This window comes from Malaclemys terrapin, chromosome 2 (assembly GCF_027887155.1).
Source record: "Malaclemys terrapin pileata isolate rMalTer1 chromosome 2, rMalTer1.hap1, whole genome shotgun sequence".
NCBI classification, from domain to species: Eukaryota; Metazoa; Chordata; order Testudines; family Emydidae; genus Malaclemys; species Malaclemys terrapin.
Window position 1 is genome coordinate 149,603,238 of NC_071506.1, and position 18,095 is coordinate 149,621,332.

The 18,095-nt window shown below is 38.8% G+C and overlaps 1 protein-coding gene across 3 annotated transcripts in view; it reads left to right on the forward strand.

Annotated features, from left to right (window-relative positions):
• Positions 1 to 18,095, forward strand: part of CDH18 (cadherin 18) — a 922,085-nt gene that overhangs the window by 873,981 nt on the left and 30,009 nt on the right. For all 3 annotated transcript variants that reach the window (XM_054020313.1, XM_054020314.1, XM_054020315.1), the window contains one exon: positions 12,053 to 12,174. In XM_054020313.1, coding sequence (XP_053876288.1) covers positions 12,053 to 12,174 — 122 coding nt within the window. The remainder of the gene's footprint in view (positions 1 to 12,052; positions 12,175 to 18,095) is intronic.

Below are 18,095 nucleotides of genomic sequence, written 5' to 3' on the forward strand. Positions count from 1 at the left end.
CCAGATTCTGTGTCCGGGGTAACGGCTGGGGAGGGTTGGTAGGGGATCTCTGTAAGGGTGATGAAGAGATCCTGGCTGTCGGGGAAATCAGCGTTGTGAGCGCTGTCGACTGCCTCGTCCTCCTCATCTCCTTCCTCATCTTCCCCGTCCGCTAACATGTCCGAGGATCCAGCCGTGGACACTATCCCATCCTCAGAGTCCACGGTCACTGGTGGGGTAGTGGTGGCGGCCGCACCGAGGATGGAATGCAGTGCCTCGTAGAAACGGGATGTCTGGGGATGGGATCCGGAGCGTCCGTTTGCCTCTTTGGTCTTCTGGTAGCCTTGTCTCAGCTCCTTGATTTTCACGCGGCACTGCGTTACATCCCGGCTGTATCCTCTCTCTGCCATGTCTTTAGAGATCTTCTCGTAGATCTTTGCATTCCGTCTTTTGGATCGCAGCTCGGAAAGCACGGACTCATCGCCCCACACAGCGATGAGATGCAAGACTTCCCGATCAGTCCATGCTGGGGCCCTCTTTCTATTCTGAGATTGCACGGCCATCACTGCTGGAGAGCTCTGCATCGTTGCCAGTGCTGCTGAGCTCGCCACGATGTCCAGACAGGAAATGAGATTCAAACTGGCCAGACAGGAAAAGGAATTCAAATTAAAATTTTCCCGGGGCTTTTCCTGTGTGGCAGTTCAGAGCATCCGAGCTCGTACTGCTGTCCAGAGCGTCAACAGAGTGGTGCACTGTGGGATAGCTCCCGGAGCTATTAGCGTCGATTTCCATCCACACCTAGCCTAATTCGACATGGCCATGTCGAATTTAGCGCTACTCCCCTCGTCGGGGAGGAGTACAGAAGTCGAATTAAAGAGACCTCTATGTCGAACTAAATACCTTCGCGGTGTGGACGGGTGCAGGGTTAATTCGATGTAACGGCGCTAACTTCGACATAAACGCCTAGTGTAGACCAGGCCTTAGGAGTGCCTTTGTTTTAGCAACACTACCAATACCCCTTGCAAAGTTCATGTATTGAACCATGAGCTTGTAAGCATTTGTTTTAATACATGGCCTGACTTTACTGACTATGGTTCAGGCCTCGGGTCTTACACAGGCCAGGTGCTCACTCTCTCTCTCTCCTCCAACAAGAAGGATTTTGTCAGGAAGCCTGGTTCAGCAGTAAGTCTAGCAAACTAAACCTGCCACAACTCACAATCAGCCTGTGGAATTAATTACCACAAGAAGTCATTGAAAGGGAAAAGATTTGACATTAAAATGGATAATAATATCATCCAGAGTGATAATGGTAAATGTTAACAAAAATCATGAATTTTGGAAAGATCGAAACCCTCGTGCCTTAGGGCATAAACCAACCTCTAGGTATTGAAGATTTGAAAGAAAGTTTCTTTGTCAACCATACTATGTTATAACTGCATTCTACAGAATTTCTCACTCTTTCCTCTGAAGGAGATGGTACTGGACACTGTTGGATATAGAATCCTGGTTTAGATAGATCACTGGCCTCATATAGTATAGTAGTACCTATATCCCTATGCAGCTATCAAGTGAACTCATTGAATTTATATCCAGAATGGATTAGAGTGGGGAAGAAGAATTTGCAACCATTAGGATAAACTCCAAGAACAAGCCTGAATTCCAATGTGCACAAAGACTTATTCATTATGGTTCCTAGATATTTTTCCAAAGAAGATTCTAACCTGCAGAGCAGAGGATGCAGAGAATTGAAACAAAGAAAATAACTTGAAAATAGCAAGGCTCTCTGCTGGGGTAATGTCAGATTCCCCACAGATTTTCTTAAGCTCTGGATGTCTGAAGTTCTGGCAAAAGAGAGTAAAATATGACCATGTGAAACGATACTGCACACATGGAGCTTTGATCCCACAGTGAGATAGGAAATAAGAGTCTTTGAAACATTATTATGCAGCCACGTAATTTTAAAAGTCCTCAAGGCTCTAAGATAAAATGAGATACTGGAAAACAAAGATATTTGATTTTGTTGTTTGTTTCTTCTTCCCCCCCACCACCATTCCTCCATTTCTCATGCCAGCTTCAAAGGAAAAGGCACAAATATATACATACAAAGCAGCAGCTCTGTGATATATTAATAAAATGTGTCATGGTTTATGCTGCAGTATTGAAACGATCCCAGGGAAATACAGTCACTACAAAACCCCAACAAAGCAGCACTTTTTCTGAGACCCTTTGAGGCAGGGCAATACATTCTAATCAAAAGAAAGAGGATGAGGATAACCAAAACATACAAAACAGCAGGCAGTAATTGTTAACTATGCTATAGAGATCAATATGGACTTTTTAATTATACACAAACATTTTCCAAAGATGAAATATAGTGGAAATAGAAATGAAGAAATACAAGGAAATAACAATGACAACTAAGAAACATAGAATTTGAGAGGAAATTTAAAATATGTGAAATTGTTTAAACCAGGGTCAAGAGTTATCAGATGGATGTTATAAACAGACCATGTAGCCTAAGAGAAGATAACATGTGACATTAGCCTAAAATTGAGCCTTTTTTTTCTTTCAAGTGCCACACATATTTCCAGTTAAAGTCAGTGGGCTCAAACAAAGGAAAGAATTGGCCAATTGTTCTCAGGTTTTGCAGTAATTTGGGGAGGGAGATGGGGAAGGAGACATGACTATTTTGCTTTTAAGAAAAATATGTGTTTTGAGATTAAATCCATGTTATTACTGATTCTGCAAAATGAGACAGAGGGATGAAGCTGGAGGAATTGAAAGGTTTAACGAAAATGGTCAAAAGCATGGTAAAGGTCCAGAGGATATAAAATAGACCTGTTAACACTATCAAGAGACATACTGGCTTGGTTTACAGTAACAGTGACCAAAATGTGTGTACATTTACATACACTTAAAAATGAAATGATAGATGCACACAAGCACTCTTGTTTAACTTTGAAAAAAGATAAAGAAATGTATATATATATACAGCCTGGTGGCAATAAGACTATGGGATGATATGATTCTGGTGTATAAAGGGTGTCGGAGAAAAGTATTTTTTTTTAATTATGAATTGGCACTGATAGGGCCAGAATTGTTAATGTAATTACCTTCAAAAACAAGTGAGATTCTTTCAAACTCACACCCCTAATTTTAAAGATCAAAGACACTGCCTATCAAAGACACGTGAATATTTTTGAGGCTATTAATCTGGATTACAATTACACAACCACCATAGATGTGCAAGACATTTCTTGGGAAATGATGACAATCTGAGAGGTGCTGGTGTCATGAGTAGCAGCCCCAAGGACCTTTAGGTACAGCCAGTCATGAATTCCAAGGAAATACACTATTAGGAAGATCATTTGAGCTATTAAAACAAAGAAGAGCCAATGGTTGTGCCCAAAAGGAATTTTATGGATGTGATTGTCAAGAAGTTTCAGCATTGCCATTGACTTCAGTGCAAACAGAATTGGTTCAGTGCTGATCACTTTTGACAATCCCGTCCTTAAATCCCAGGCCCTGATCCCGCAAGATCTTTCATATGGGCACAGTTTGCAGGAAAAGGTCCTAAGCAGAGCCAAAGAAAACCAGTACATGCAGGAAGTGCAGTGAGTGATCAGCATGTGGAAGAATCACACAATGAGGCAGACTGATATATACCATTTTGAAGATAACACTTCTCTTTTGAGAGAACTACTATTTTTAAACAGAAGTGTGTTTTAAGGAGTTACATTCCAAACTATAATCAATTTGTGGTGGTTTTATGTGATGTTGACACCTCTCCTCCATTATACACTGAGGCACAGTAAGGTGAAGTGACATGCCCAGGAGTCACATAGTCAGTGTTATGGTCAGGAATACAACCTAGAAGACCTGACTCCCACTTCCCCTTTCTGACCAAGAAACCGTATTAATGAGGGAACATTATTGAGAGGTAAAAGAGATTGCTCTTGACTATTAATATTTCTGCTGCCATTAGACTAGGATAAGATGTTTGGTTTCCATTCACTCATTCTTTATAAAATGGAACTGAGAATAGAATGAGAATAGTACTATGTTAAGCCATTTTATTTTCTCACTTCACATTTTCCCATAATCATGAGTTAACAGTTAATTTTAATGTCTGGTATCACATAATTATTAAACAGATGAATTCAACCTTTTGTTCATTACAGGATTGTAACTAGAACAGAAAATTATATAAAATGCATTCGTTCACATAATTGTTATAACATGTTAATCTCATAACACTGTGTATTTGGCAGAGGGTTCTGGATGATTACCTATTCAATTCCAGTAAGTATGGTGCTGGTTGTACTATTTTGTTGCTCCTGGAAATTTTTTTTACCATGATTTTTGTTTGATGATTTTTTTCCTCAGAATATATATTGCAGCCACAATGAGCCAAATAATCCCATTGACTCCAATAGAATTTGGTCACATATATTTATAACACATATGTGGTCATATCTAGAAAATAAATTCTATTATAAACTGCAAAACTATAAAATAAACAGTTGCATCACAATATAAACTGCATTCCTTTTTTCATCTTTGGCCTCACCCGTATTCTGCCTACTAATCCATATTCACTGTGGCTTTTAATATTCCAGGCAGTTGCTTTATTTTTCAAAGAAATAGAACCTACCATAAAATATTTCCTCTTTTATCCCTAAATCTGGATCTAGGAAAAGTGGAATTTTAGAATTACCTGGTCTGAGATCCAAGATTGGCTATATTTTAGTCAATGAAATAATGAAAAATTGAAGGTCTGATATCTTTTTAACAGCAAGAGCTAGAAACACCTCCTTTACCCTGTTGATGAACTGGGATTCCCAGGTTTTCAATTATATAGCATCTATATCCATCCTAGGCAGGTTGATAGACTTTGGACCCTAAGAATCATGACATGTTGATTTGTAGAAAGTCTATCAATTTGTTTTCAAGCATTTCTAACATACCTCTCACTGTAGTATGGAAACATTGTACAAAATTATAAAAACATAATGAGAACTGTTTAAAAGGCAGTTCTCCATTCTTCTTCTGCTTCTAATTCCAAGCCCTCTGTTCATTATCCTCCCTAATCTTGCTTTAGTTATTGTCTTTTACTTCTAGATATGATGGATTTTTTCTCTTTGGGTTCTTTGGGGGAATGGTATGACAAAGAAGAGATTCTTACATTGTCATCTGAAGATGGTGAGGTAGGGATCTTCCTGAGTTCCGTTAGAAAGGTGTTCCAGAGTCTTAGGCCTGCATTTGACAAGGTTCAATCTTCTGCTCCTTCTGGGATCTAATAAATTAAATGTTCCTAGTGATTGTAGTTACCAAATATTTCCTCTTTTATCCCCGGCAGGAGCAGAGCAGGAGTCAGGAACCGGGTTGAGTGCAGGCACAGGCACAATCCAATGCAGCCTCAACAGAAAAACACTGGGTTGCTCTGACAAACTCCCTGTTTCTCCTCTTGGCTTAAATAGTATAGTTGGGCCAATCGGTAGAGTCGAGTGATCCTCCAATCAGAGCTCCCATGGGTGGTCCCTTGGCTGGGGCTGTAGCCCTAGTAGCTTCTCAGCCCACCCACTTTAGTACCTAGTGGATGGAGACCAGGAAGTGGCAGCTGACTGGGGACTCTCCAGCCTGGATTCAAGCCTTGAGACATCATGCCTTCCATTTACATGAAATCTGCAAGTTGTCTGGCAGACTCCTGGACTTGCATTCTTCTCCACAGAGGAAGAGGGGGCAATCTTCTTCTTCAAGGCCTCCCCAAAAGTGGACACTTAAGCTTGTCTTCCTTGAAAGAGAACTCAAAACATTACTGGACTCTTCAGGTACCCATGCTAGATCTGGGCCATGTATACATCTTCCTGGTACTGCAGCAGCAGGATATGGATACCATGTCATCAACTTTGGTACCATTTGTAGGAAGGATGTTTTGTCTGGTACTGCAGTGGAATGATATCGGTACCATCCTGTCAACTCTGGTACAATTCTCAGGATTGCTACTGAGTCCAATACCATGGTGGACAGATATCAGTACTGTGCTGTTGACTCAGTACATTATCTACAAGATGGCTGTTGAGTCCAGAACCACTGCATGCTGTTTCAGTGTTGACATCATTAATACTGACAACCCCACAAGTCTCTGAGGCAGCAAAAGAATTTGCTTTGCCTCTCTGTTCCAGACCATCCTGTACAGCACAAGTCCATGCATTTGTGACATCTCCTGCAGTACTGGCTCTGTCTTTTCAACTCTGGTGCAGAGACTGTCAGTACCAACTAAGAAGCATATTGAGGGCTGGGTGCCTTCTCCAGTACCCACTTTGACACCAGGACATGCTGTGTCAGCGGTGGGAAAATCTTAGGTCTAATTTTTAGCCTTGGACTCTGCTTTGGCATCAACAGCCTCAGTACCAGAATGATTGTCAGTTTGGCTACTGATCCCAGCTTATACCACAGTACTGACTATGAATTCTTTCTCAACAGCAATTCACAATGCTGTACCATCAACGTCTTGGGAGTTTTTTGCGGTATCAACTGCCATATCTGTCTCAGTACCTATATTGACCTCTTCACAATGGACTAGAGATCGATCAATTCAACTAGTGGTCCCATCAGCTTTTGACCCCTGATACCTATTGAATATTTAGATGACCCCTTGTAGTCTGATCAGAGTCCTCCAAAACTTTGTTATCCCCTCCTACATGCAGTTGGTCTAGCAAATCTTCAAGACTGTTCCAGCAGCATTTGCCCCAAGAGCAGGAGATATCATTCAGAAGGGACAGATCATGGTGGCCCTGTTCTTACTGTGCCCCTTTGCCGTATACTCTCCCTCCATGATCATTTGGGAATCCCTGATGTACTTCCTATTCCCTTAGGTCTCAATCACTGGCCCAGTCAGGGAAAGGTTGTCAAAGCATATGACAAAGCAATTTAGTTTGGACTATGAAAAGATGCTGTTCCCCGACAGCAGCCAGTACTGCAAGAGGAACCATTGCCTGGGAACCAATTTTACATCAGGAGCATACATCTTCTCCTGTTAACCTTTCTTTCGCCTCACCTGAGAATGCAGTGATCACGGACTCTTCTTCTCTTGTTCCAGATTAGTTTATTTCATCAGGAACTTCTGAGAAAAATGGCTGGTGCTTTATCATGCAAGATTAGCTTGTACAAGAGAATGCTTACATTCTCCAGGCTACTGCCTCTGGGACAGTAGCCTTCACTATCAATGAGACTCTTCTAGAACCAGCAAAGACTTTATGGAGTATGCCAGTATCCTTAGTCCGTATAGCTAAGTGCACAGACAAACGTTATTGTGTTCCTATGAAGGACTTTGAGGGTTTCTATTCCCATTCTGCCCTGAATTATTAGTAGTGATGCCTGCCAATGAAAGATCATGTTTGGAGAGATTTAAATCAACCCACAAAAAGTAGGGTACAAGATTTATTTGGGAGAAAAAAATTATTCCCCCTACTTTCTCCAGATGCATATATCAAATCAGCAAGCACTGTGAGCTACATGTGACTGTATAAACTGGGATGCAATGTCCAGGTTTACTGATAAATTACCAGGAGCAAGTGAAGTCTTTCCTGCCAGCAAGTCACATAGTGGCCAAGATGGCTCTCCAATCTGCATTTGTTACAGCTGATGCTTCTTCTATGGTGATAGCATCTGTAATAACAATGAGAAAAGCTTCCGGATTACAGAACTTGAGTATAGCAACGGACATGCAACAAACTATAAAAGACAGTCTGTTTGATGGTTGGTGTTTGTTTTCAGACAGAACTAATGAGACTTTCCATTCTTTTAAAAACTGTTGAGCTACTTTTCATTCATTAGAGGTCTATATCCCAGGCACCAAGAGGCACCAATGCAGACCTCAACAACAGCATCCATACCAACACTAATATTACAGGCAACCTTTCTATCCATTAAGTAACCTCATTTCTCAAAGAGGAAGCATAAATTGCAAAGCAACAAGTCCTCTAATGCCAGGTCAACACAACCAGCTTGCCTTTAATCAGCTGTAGGGAAGCAGCCCATTTGACTTCTTTCTGAAGGACAGCAGTAATATTCCTTCCATCTCCCCCCATTTGGGCACAGATTTTCCCATTTCCTCAGTGCTTGGAAATCTATAACAACAGATAAATGGGTCCTAAGGACTGTGAAACTGGGATATTCTGAGGAGTGAGGGAAGATATAAATTACCTGGTTAATTGTTTGGTTCAAGGCACATCCAAACACCAGGTTCTCCACTACATCAAGTACATTCTTCACCTCTTTGACTGTCTGGGACTTACGCTGAACAAAGAAAAATTGACATTAGTCCCAACATAGAAAATAGAGTTTATTGGGGCCCCACTCAATTGTACTAATTCAGCTGCTTTTCCCCCTCAGGAGAGATTTCAGACCATACTATGTCTCTCAAGTCACATTTCACCACCATAGTCTTGATGTCTCTAAGGTTACTAGGCAACATAGCCTCATGCATTTACATGACCCAACATGCCAGGCTTTGCCTATGAATTCTCCAAGTGTGGCTAAAATCAGTCTATTGACTGAACAGCCTTAGAGAAGTCGGTCTGTGTACCGTCTGTGGTCATAGCACTGTTAGTGTGGTGGGTGGATCAAAATAATATATCCAAGAACATTCCACTTTCTCATTCTCTTCCCTCTAAGACAATCATTACTGATGTGTCCCTGGTAGGCTTGGGCACTCACCTAAGGGATTTGCGAACCCAAGCGTTATGGATAGAACACAAAACTACCCTTTGTATCAATTTCCCCACATTCCAGACAATTCCCAAAGATTGCCCAGCTTTTCTCCCTCACATCAAGAGCTTGCCGTTCAGATAATGACCGACAATACAAGCATGCTATCTAAACAGACAAAGAGGGGTGCAGTCTGATCAGATTTGTCAAGAAGAGATGAAACTGTAGTTTTACATCAAGAAGGGAATTACTCCCTTTGCTGCATACTTACTGAGTGCCCAGAACCAGTTGGCCAATCATCTCAGCAGGAGATTTTCTCAAAATCATCAGTGGTCCCTGAAGAACAGTGTGCTCACAATCATCTTTCATGCCTGGGTATTCCATCAGTTGATCTATTTGCAACAAAAGACAACAAGAAATGCAGTCAGTTATGTTCCTAAGGGCTGGTACACACTAACCCCCCAGTTCAAACTAAGATATGCAACTTCAACAACGTGAATAACGTATCTGAAGTCGAAGTACCTTAGTTCAAACTACAAAGTACTTACCGCGGGTCCACACGTGGCAGGCAGGCTCCCCTGTTAACTCCACGTACTCCTCTCGCGGAGCAGGAGTACCGGCGTCGACGGCGAGCACATCCGGGATCGATTTATCGCGTCTAGACCAGACGCGATAAATCGATCCCAGAAGATTGATTGCTTACCGCCGAATAGGGTGACCAGATGTCCCGATTTTATAGGGACAGTCCCGATTTTGGGGTCTTTTTATTATATAAGCTCCTATTACCCTCCACCCCCTGTCCTGATTTTTCACATTTGCTGTCTGGTCACCCTACCGCCGAACCCGGAGGTAAGTACAGACGTACCCTAAGTGGGTTACAGTCCAGGCTCATTAACCAGCACCTTTCCTCTGTAGTAGGAACAGAGTCTCACATACATATTTCCCCTGTTCTGCTCATCCCACAGGTGATTGTCAAGTTGAAGCAAAACCATGACAAGATCATTCTTAAAACTCCAGCTTGGTCAAGACAGTGCTGGTTCTTGGATTTTCACAATCTCTCCTTTCAACCTCTAGGCTCTGCCTCCTCTTCCATGCTTACTCACCCAGAAACACGGAAGGATGTTACACCCTCACCCCAACAGTCTTCACCTGACGGCATGGCTGTTAAGTGGTTAGCTCAGCCAGAGAAGGACTGTTCAGTGTCATTTCAGGAGATATTAGACTTCTAGAGCATCTGTTACATCTCAAATCCTTGAGATTTCTCCTTAACTCCCAGAGAGTTCACTTAGCGATCTCATCAATTCACCTTCCCATTCAGGGAACATCCATTGTTTTTTTTCAAATCTAATGGTCTCCAGCATATGCCTATATTCCAATGTAAGCCCAGGATTAGTAGAACTCAAGTTAGCAGACCCTGGGTTTGTTAACTTAGGACTTGAGCATTTAAACTCATTTTAAATGAGTAGATGTTCTTATGCTATCCCGATCAGGTCTTCCATCCCTATGAGTGATACTTCTTATCATTATTTTAATTTCCCCCTGTTTCTCCTATTTAACTTGTTACGAACTCTTGAATGGGGGAAATATAGTATAATTTGAAACACATATTTTGTATGCATTTGTGTGTGCATGCAAGAGAGCGGAGACTGATAAGGGGCCCTGTAGATCATAACCTTTATCCCAAAGCCCACCTATAACTAGAAAAGACTGAAGATCTCACCTTATTAAAATACACTAGAATGTCAGCATTCTGATATATTATCTCACCAGGAAGTTATTTGGTGATACAGGTTACCTCTACATTTTAGCTGAGAACTGTGATTCGCATGGACCTCTGCTAGCTTTGCAAGCTAGCTCCCTAAAAATAGTGCTACCTCACTACACATGGGTATGTCTACACAAGCTAGGAATCGGACCTCCCCGCTCAAATGTAGCAATAGCCTTAGAGAGATTTTTTTGGACTAGAAAGCTGTCTCATCTAATCAATAAGATGGAAGAATTCTGAGCAGCAGTCAGCAAAGTTGTAATGAGTCTAAGTCATCACATCAATAACCTTTTTGATAGAGGTATGTGATATGGGCTAATTAAAGCAAAGATATCCAGGTTAGAGACTAGATTAATATTACAATCTCTCTCTCTCACACACCCACACCCACCCACCCCACCCCACCCCCCCCACACAGAGAGACCTAGTTCTCCGTGGCAGTTACAAGCAACTTACATCTATGCAGTGCCTGAAATCGTGGACCCAGATATCTTTTACTGCTAGTTAGGTTCCAGTGGAGGATATAAAAATTAAGTCCACAATTTTCAGCAAAGGGTCTACATTTTTAACCAGTTAGGAAAGATTTTTTTTCTTCTGTTCTGAGATGCATATTGAATTTTTTTTTTTTTTTTTGGAAGAAATATTGTTACAGGAGCTGAGGGTATTATAATGAAGAATGCTAATTATAAAAGGTTCTTCACATAAAATGTATACAATGAAATATAAAAAGCCAATGTAAGGTAATGAGAATGAGAGAATATGTGTACAGATCAAGGAAACATGCATTTCCTTCCCATTCCGTCATGTAAAACTGTTAATTGAAACAAGTTTGTTTATTGTACTTTTTGTTTTAATTTTTTTAGAAATCAGAGACAGACCTAATCTGGTAGAATAAACTCTGGGTTTTTTTTTTTAACCTAAACAACTTAAGCCTTTATTGTTATTTATTTTATTATTGTTTATGTGATTGATCCTGCACCTTTAAAGCCAATTGCAAAACTGCCATTGACTTCAATGAAACAGCATCAAGGCTGACTTTATTATATTTATATAATTTGCAGGTGTGTAATATCTTGCACGGAATCTAGAGCCCAGTTTGACAAAATGGTTTAAATATGTTTGCTTGTTTTTTCTTCTCTTATCACTTCTGTATTTTATTTTCATACCCTGAAATCTTTGAGGGATGGAGGAAAACAAAAGTACTATATTTAATTTTAGATTTCTTCAACACTGCAGTGACACTTCCAGGTTAATTGTGAAGCCAATTGATCATTTCTTGGCATACAGTGTGACACCATCCAATAAACTCTGACAACTTTCTCCCACTTCAGTTCCTGAGTAACTTGTAATTTTCTTGATATGACAAAATAGTGATTTAGTATTCATGCTGTGCCTGTCTATTCATTTTTTCATTTTTCAAAATGTTAATGAGACTCAGCAAATAGGATCTTTATAAAATTAGCTTTACTGAAAGTTCTATTGTAGTAGCTGGAGCCTCTGACAAACCGTGATTTTAAGATATTTTGTTTAAACTGAGGCTTTAGAGTGTGTATTAAAACTGTCAAATGACTGAATCCATTTTTGTGTGTATTACAGACAACCCTGGCCTGCTAAGCCATGTTCCAGTTTATATTAGAATCCTGGATGTCAACGACAACCCTCCAGAGCTTGCCAGAGAATATGATGTAGTTGTCTGTGAGAATGCAAAGCCCGGGCAGGTAACCCATCGGTCTCGTGGTTCTCTTTCCTCTAATGTATGGCAAAAGAACAGTTTTATTTCTGTTAATGTTGCTTGCAAAAGAATTTTGATTCAATGAGTACTTGAGCATCGCATTTTTATAGGCAAAAAAAAATGAATGCCATTATATTTTGTATACTTTGTATTTGATCAGACTTTTGAATGTGATAGGTGGAGGGAAATGTGTTTTGCGGATTTTTTAAAAATATTTTTGTGATGTTACTGTTAAAAATCAAATGTCTGTGTTCAATCAAGATAGTCAAAATCATAATCACATCTGTTAAATGAATATATATTGGAAACCCATGATCTTGTTTATAGTCATCATCATCATCATCAACAATGGTACAAAGCAAATTCAGTTTCCCTCCCACCACAGTTGTCACTCAGTACAAGATTCCTTCATGGAGCTCTGTACAATGGTAGATACAACATGGCTGCCATAGTGTTTCTTTGCACATTTTATTGTCCTAAAGAGCAGTTTGTGTGAGGATTACAAACAGGATGAACCCTGCATGGGTGTCCCTGTGAAATGACATCAGACATTCATAATACAAAGGAGGCTGACTTTTTTTTTTCTTTCTACTGCTACTTCCATTGCTGGTATGCTCAGTCAATGCCTAGGCTTTACCATATTTTCACATCTTTCACTCTCTTTGAGTATTCTGCACTATTCGCCACCACTTCCTTCTGGCTATGCACTAGTTTGCTTGACAGCCTTAAAATTGATGTTAGGGTGTAATTGCTTTTCACCATGGATTACAATACAATCTGAGGCAGATATTGAGCAGCTATTAGAGATAAAGTGTTATCTGTAACAAAATGAAAAATACTCAAAATACACGGGTACTCACATTTTTTCTTAATGGGTCCATTTTTTGAGCAGTAATGGGTTTCACATCAAAAACATGAAAATTCATGTGTGCACTGAGGAAAGGGTAAGGGTATTCATATCTACAATGTAAGAAATATCCACAGCAAATAAAGTACAACTTGAGGGACAGAAGAATTGAACAAAACTAAATGGAGACAAAAAAATTGTGAAATTATCCTAAATAATGTGACTTTCTTTTCTGACTTCTAGATATTATCTAGTGCAATGCTTTTATTTTTAAATTATGTAAATTAAAGACAAGGTATATTTTAATGAGTTATAACATGGCACAGGGCAAACTCTGAAATGTTTTCTTTGTTTGCTGTATGTTTTTAAATCAGCAAATTATTCCCGTTGATGAACTCTCAAAAGGAAGTTCTGTATATGAAAAGTTATGAGCAAGTTATTTATTAAATGATCAAATATGTCTGACCACACTGACATCTGTTGCTGATGTGTACTGGGATTATATTTCTCATTGGAGCTATTGTTCCCTGGTGTGAATGATGCCATGACCCTTGCTACACTACAATCTAACATCCAGGAGTAGTACCTCTGGGAAGGACTTTATAATACACTAGTTTAATATGAAAGGATGGAACAGCGTGCTTGTTACTAATGTTGTTTTTTTTAACTAGGAAAACTGTATTGCACACATTTTATTATTAATTATTTGTCATGTGGAAGTGCACCAAGACGCTAGTGAAAATCAAGTTACCATTATACTGTACAAAAAATACATAAGTAGTCATTGGCCCTTCCTCAAAGAGCTTACCGTGTAATTGAAGACAAGATGCAACAACTGAGTTTGACAAATATTAAGAAAGAGGGGAGGAAAGATGAGGGTAACATTATAAGTTAACCATTACTTATGATAAAATGTGTGATGGTTCAGATAGATATCGTGGTTCAGAATAATTTAAAAGACATTTGATTGCTTTTATTTCTTGTGACTTAGCCACAATTGGTGACAATGACCAATAGGATGTCCCATTAAGGAACTCATTGCGTCAAGCAACCTCAATTCTTAGATTCTTAGACTCTACACATATTTGGTTTAAGGTACTCCCAGCTTGACATAAACTCCCAGTTTTGTATCTTTTTCCTAGATTAATACATTTACATTTAGCTGCATTAAAACTCCTGTTGTTTGCTTGTGCCCAGTTTACCAAGTGATCCCGATTGCGCTGAATCAGTGACCTGTTTTCTTCATTATTTACCCTCCCCCATTTTTGTGTCATCTGCCCACTTTATCAGTGATGATTTTATATTTTATTTCCGGTCATTGATAAAAATGTTAAATGTAGAACCAAGATCTGATCCCTGGAGGACCTCACTGGAAACACACCTGCTTGATGACAATTCCTCATTTCAGTTATATTTTGAGACCTATTAGTTAGCCAGTTTTTAATCTTTTTAATGTGTGGCATGTTAATTTTATGGCATTCTAGTTTTTTTTTAACGAACATGTTGCTGAGTACAAACTCAAACACCTTCCAGAAGTCTAAGTATATTCATCAACACTATTACCTTTATCAACCAAACATGTAATCTCATCAAAAAAGATAAATTAGTTTGACAGGATCTGTTTTCCATAAATCCTTGTTGATTTGCATTAATTACATTAGACTGCTTTAATTCTTTATCATTTGTGTCCCATATCAGCTGCTACATTATCTTGCCTGGGACAGATGTCATGCTGAGAGACCTATAGTTACCTGGGTTATCTCCTTTTCAATTTTTATAAATTGGCACATTAGCTTTCTTCCGGTCTTCTGGAACTTCCCCAGTGCTCCAAGACTTCAACATTAAGAGTTCAGTGAGCTCCTCAGACAGCTCTTTTAAAACTCCTGGATGCAATTTATCTGTATCTGCTGATTTCAAAATGTCTAACTTAAGTAGCTTCTGTTTAACATCCTCCTGAAATACTAGTGGAATGGAAAGAGTGTTATCATCACCATATGATGAGACTATATCATCTGTTTGTTCCCCAAATATGATCCACAATATTTATTGAACACTTCTGCCTTCTCTGCATTATTATGATAATTCTACTGTTTTCATCTAGTAACGGACCAATACCATTGTCAAATTTTTTTTTGTTCCTAGTATACTTAGACTCCTTTTAGTGTCCCTAAGTCTGTTGGACATAGATTTCCCCTGGCGTCTCTTTCCTTCCCTTATCAATTTTCTATACTTCCTTACTTCTGATTTATTGTCACTATTATCAACTTCCTTGTCTTCCATTTATACAATATATATAAGAGCTGCCTTCAATTCTGGTGCATCTTGTAAAGTGTTCTTAAAAGACTGTCAATTATCATTCACAGTCTTCTGATTACATTCTTCCTCCCAGCTGATTTGGTTCATAATTGTTTATAGCTTTGTGAAACTAGCCCAATTAAAGCACTAAGTATATACATTACAGGTCTGGACTTTATTTGCTTGCTCATTATAAATGTGATCAAATCATGATCATTTATACCTAAGTTACCATTAATTTTTAGTTCTGTAATCAGTTCCTCTTTATCTGTTAAGACAAGGTCTAATAACGATTCCCCCATGTTGGATGCAACACTTTTTGAGTTAGGAAACATAGGAAACATAAAAGCTGGAATTTAATTCTATTACTTGATTATAAAAAACAAATAGATTCAAACACCCAATTTTACATTTCACAAAAAAAAAAAAGGCATTCACTTCAGCTAATCACAGGGCAAATAAATTGTCAAGCTACTCCATAATATTGCTTCGCTTTACACTGTTGTGAGTCAAAATCAAATTAGCTGTTAAAAGAACACTTTAAGAGAGAAAAAGATTTTTCTTTATTGTAATACAGACTTAGATCTTTACATTTTCCTTGAGCTCCACAAATAGTCAACACAATAGAAAATTTACTTTAGGGGTCACAGCAAAAATAGAATTAGAGGAGGGATTTGCAAGAAAAGAGGATAGTGGCCTTATGGACTAGTTCACAGAAGACATTCCAGTTGTAAGGGGCTATCCCCTCTTTAGTAAAATAGCTTGGTTTGGGAAATTAAAACTTGATTGAATCCTGGATGTAGGAAGGACTATAACTGGAAGAATCCTGTTTCTGAAAGCAGAGGACTAAAATGTAAACACTAAGGACTTATCTTCACCACCGCACTACATTGGCAAAGTTGCGCTATGTTGAGAGGCAGAAGCTATGTTGGTGGGAAGGTGTCTCCCTCCAACATAACACAGCACTTTAAGTCAATGTAACGTACGTCACTCAAGTGGGTGGTTTTTTCAAATCCCCGAATGACAAAAGTTACATCAACTTAAGCAGTAGTGTAGACAAGCCCTGAGTTTAGGTTCTGTACTAATAATTACAATAGCAAAATATTGCTCAGCATTTCTTGGGTTTCATATATTTTCATTTTTGAAAATCTTAAGAACTTCAGTTTAAAAGTTCCATCTTAAGAAAAACATAATTTATGTAACAAATCAGATGTATAAAAGCAATGTATGAATGTATATATGACTAAAACTTGCTTTTTAAATATCACTTCCTGATGAGAGAAAAGGTGGGTGAGGTAATATCTTTTATTGGACCAACATCTATTGGTGAAAGAGAAGCTTTTGAGGCACAGAAAGATTTTCTTCAGCTCTGGGAAAGGTACTCTAAGCATCACAGTTAAGTGTAAGGTGGAGCAGATTGTTTAGCGTACATAGTTAGCATATATTCTAAGGAACCATTCAAGGCAGATGCTAACTACTTATGCTAATCCATTTGCTCCATCATGCATTTGGCTGTGATGCTCAGAGTACCTTTCCCAGACCTGAAGAAGAGAGCTGTGTGACTCAAAAGCTTGTCTCTCTTACCATCAGGAGTTGGTTCAATACAAGATATTACCTCACCCACCTTGTCTCTTTAATATCCTGGGACTGACTCATCTACAACTACACTGCAGCCTTCCTGATGAGTTATTTTGCAGGTTTGTGAAAAAAACCCACATGGGTTTTGGGTCCAACCTTCCTCCCCCATTATCCCAGCTTTTTGTGAGTATTTTATTTATGTTTTAATCAGTTGTTGTTGTTGTTGTTGTTGGACTCCATTGGATGTAAGTTAATCTGAAATATTTACATGAATAAAGAATATAAGAACTGGGACTGAATAACTGATAGAGTCATTGATAGTACTGCGAACTGTTAGAACTGCTTGGTTTGCTAGAATCTGGAAACTCTTGGAAGGAGGCAAGGCACTTGATAAAATGATTATTAGTTTTTCAGGCTTCACAGTACTGAATTGACTAAGGGGTTGTTTCTCATTCTAGTTGCAGTACATATGAAAGCTGCTGATCAATACTGCAAATGGTTGATAAATATTTAGTGATTATAAACATTGTTGCAGTAGTCACTGATTAAATATGTCTGAAGTTGAAAAAAAAAACCTCAGTGAACTGAAGTAATGAAAATAGGTAATTCTAAATAAAATGTAAAGATTCTTTAAGATCAAATGTGCCACTGAATGATACTTTGTCTTTTGAAGTGGAAAAGCAGAACATCTACTGTTGTAATGATCCTGGAAGTGAGGCATTGTCTATGCTGTTATCTTCTGTTTGAAAGTCGCGATAATTAAAACCCTTGTTCACAGTCTTTCAGCAGCTTTTCAATATCAATGTAATTCAGGAAAACTCTTTGTTTTTCTTCAACTTTCAGGAAATGACAAAGAATAATCTGTATATTCAGTTGGTGATTATGCCAGAAAAGCAACTGAAAGGCAAAGACTTGGACTTGATAACTTACAACTTCTTTTGTGCTAACACTGGCTTCAATGTAGCACAAAATGAGCAATTTAAAGAAACAATTGAAGCACTTTGCCCTAGAGATATCTTTCGAGACAGATTTAAACTCACAGACCCACTGCTTGATGCTACAAGTGAAATAGCAAAGGAAAAAATAAATTAAGGGAAGAACTAAAGAATCAAGATTGACATCAATACAAGATGGTTGGTCGAACAGACTTTCCTACATTGGCCCATCAAAAAGAATGATTACTAATT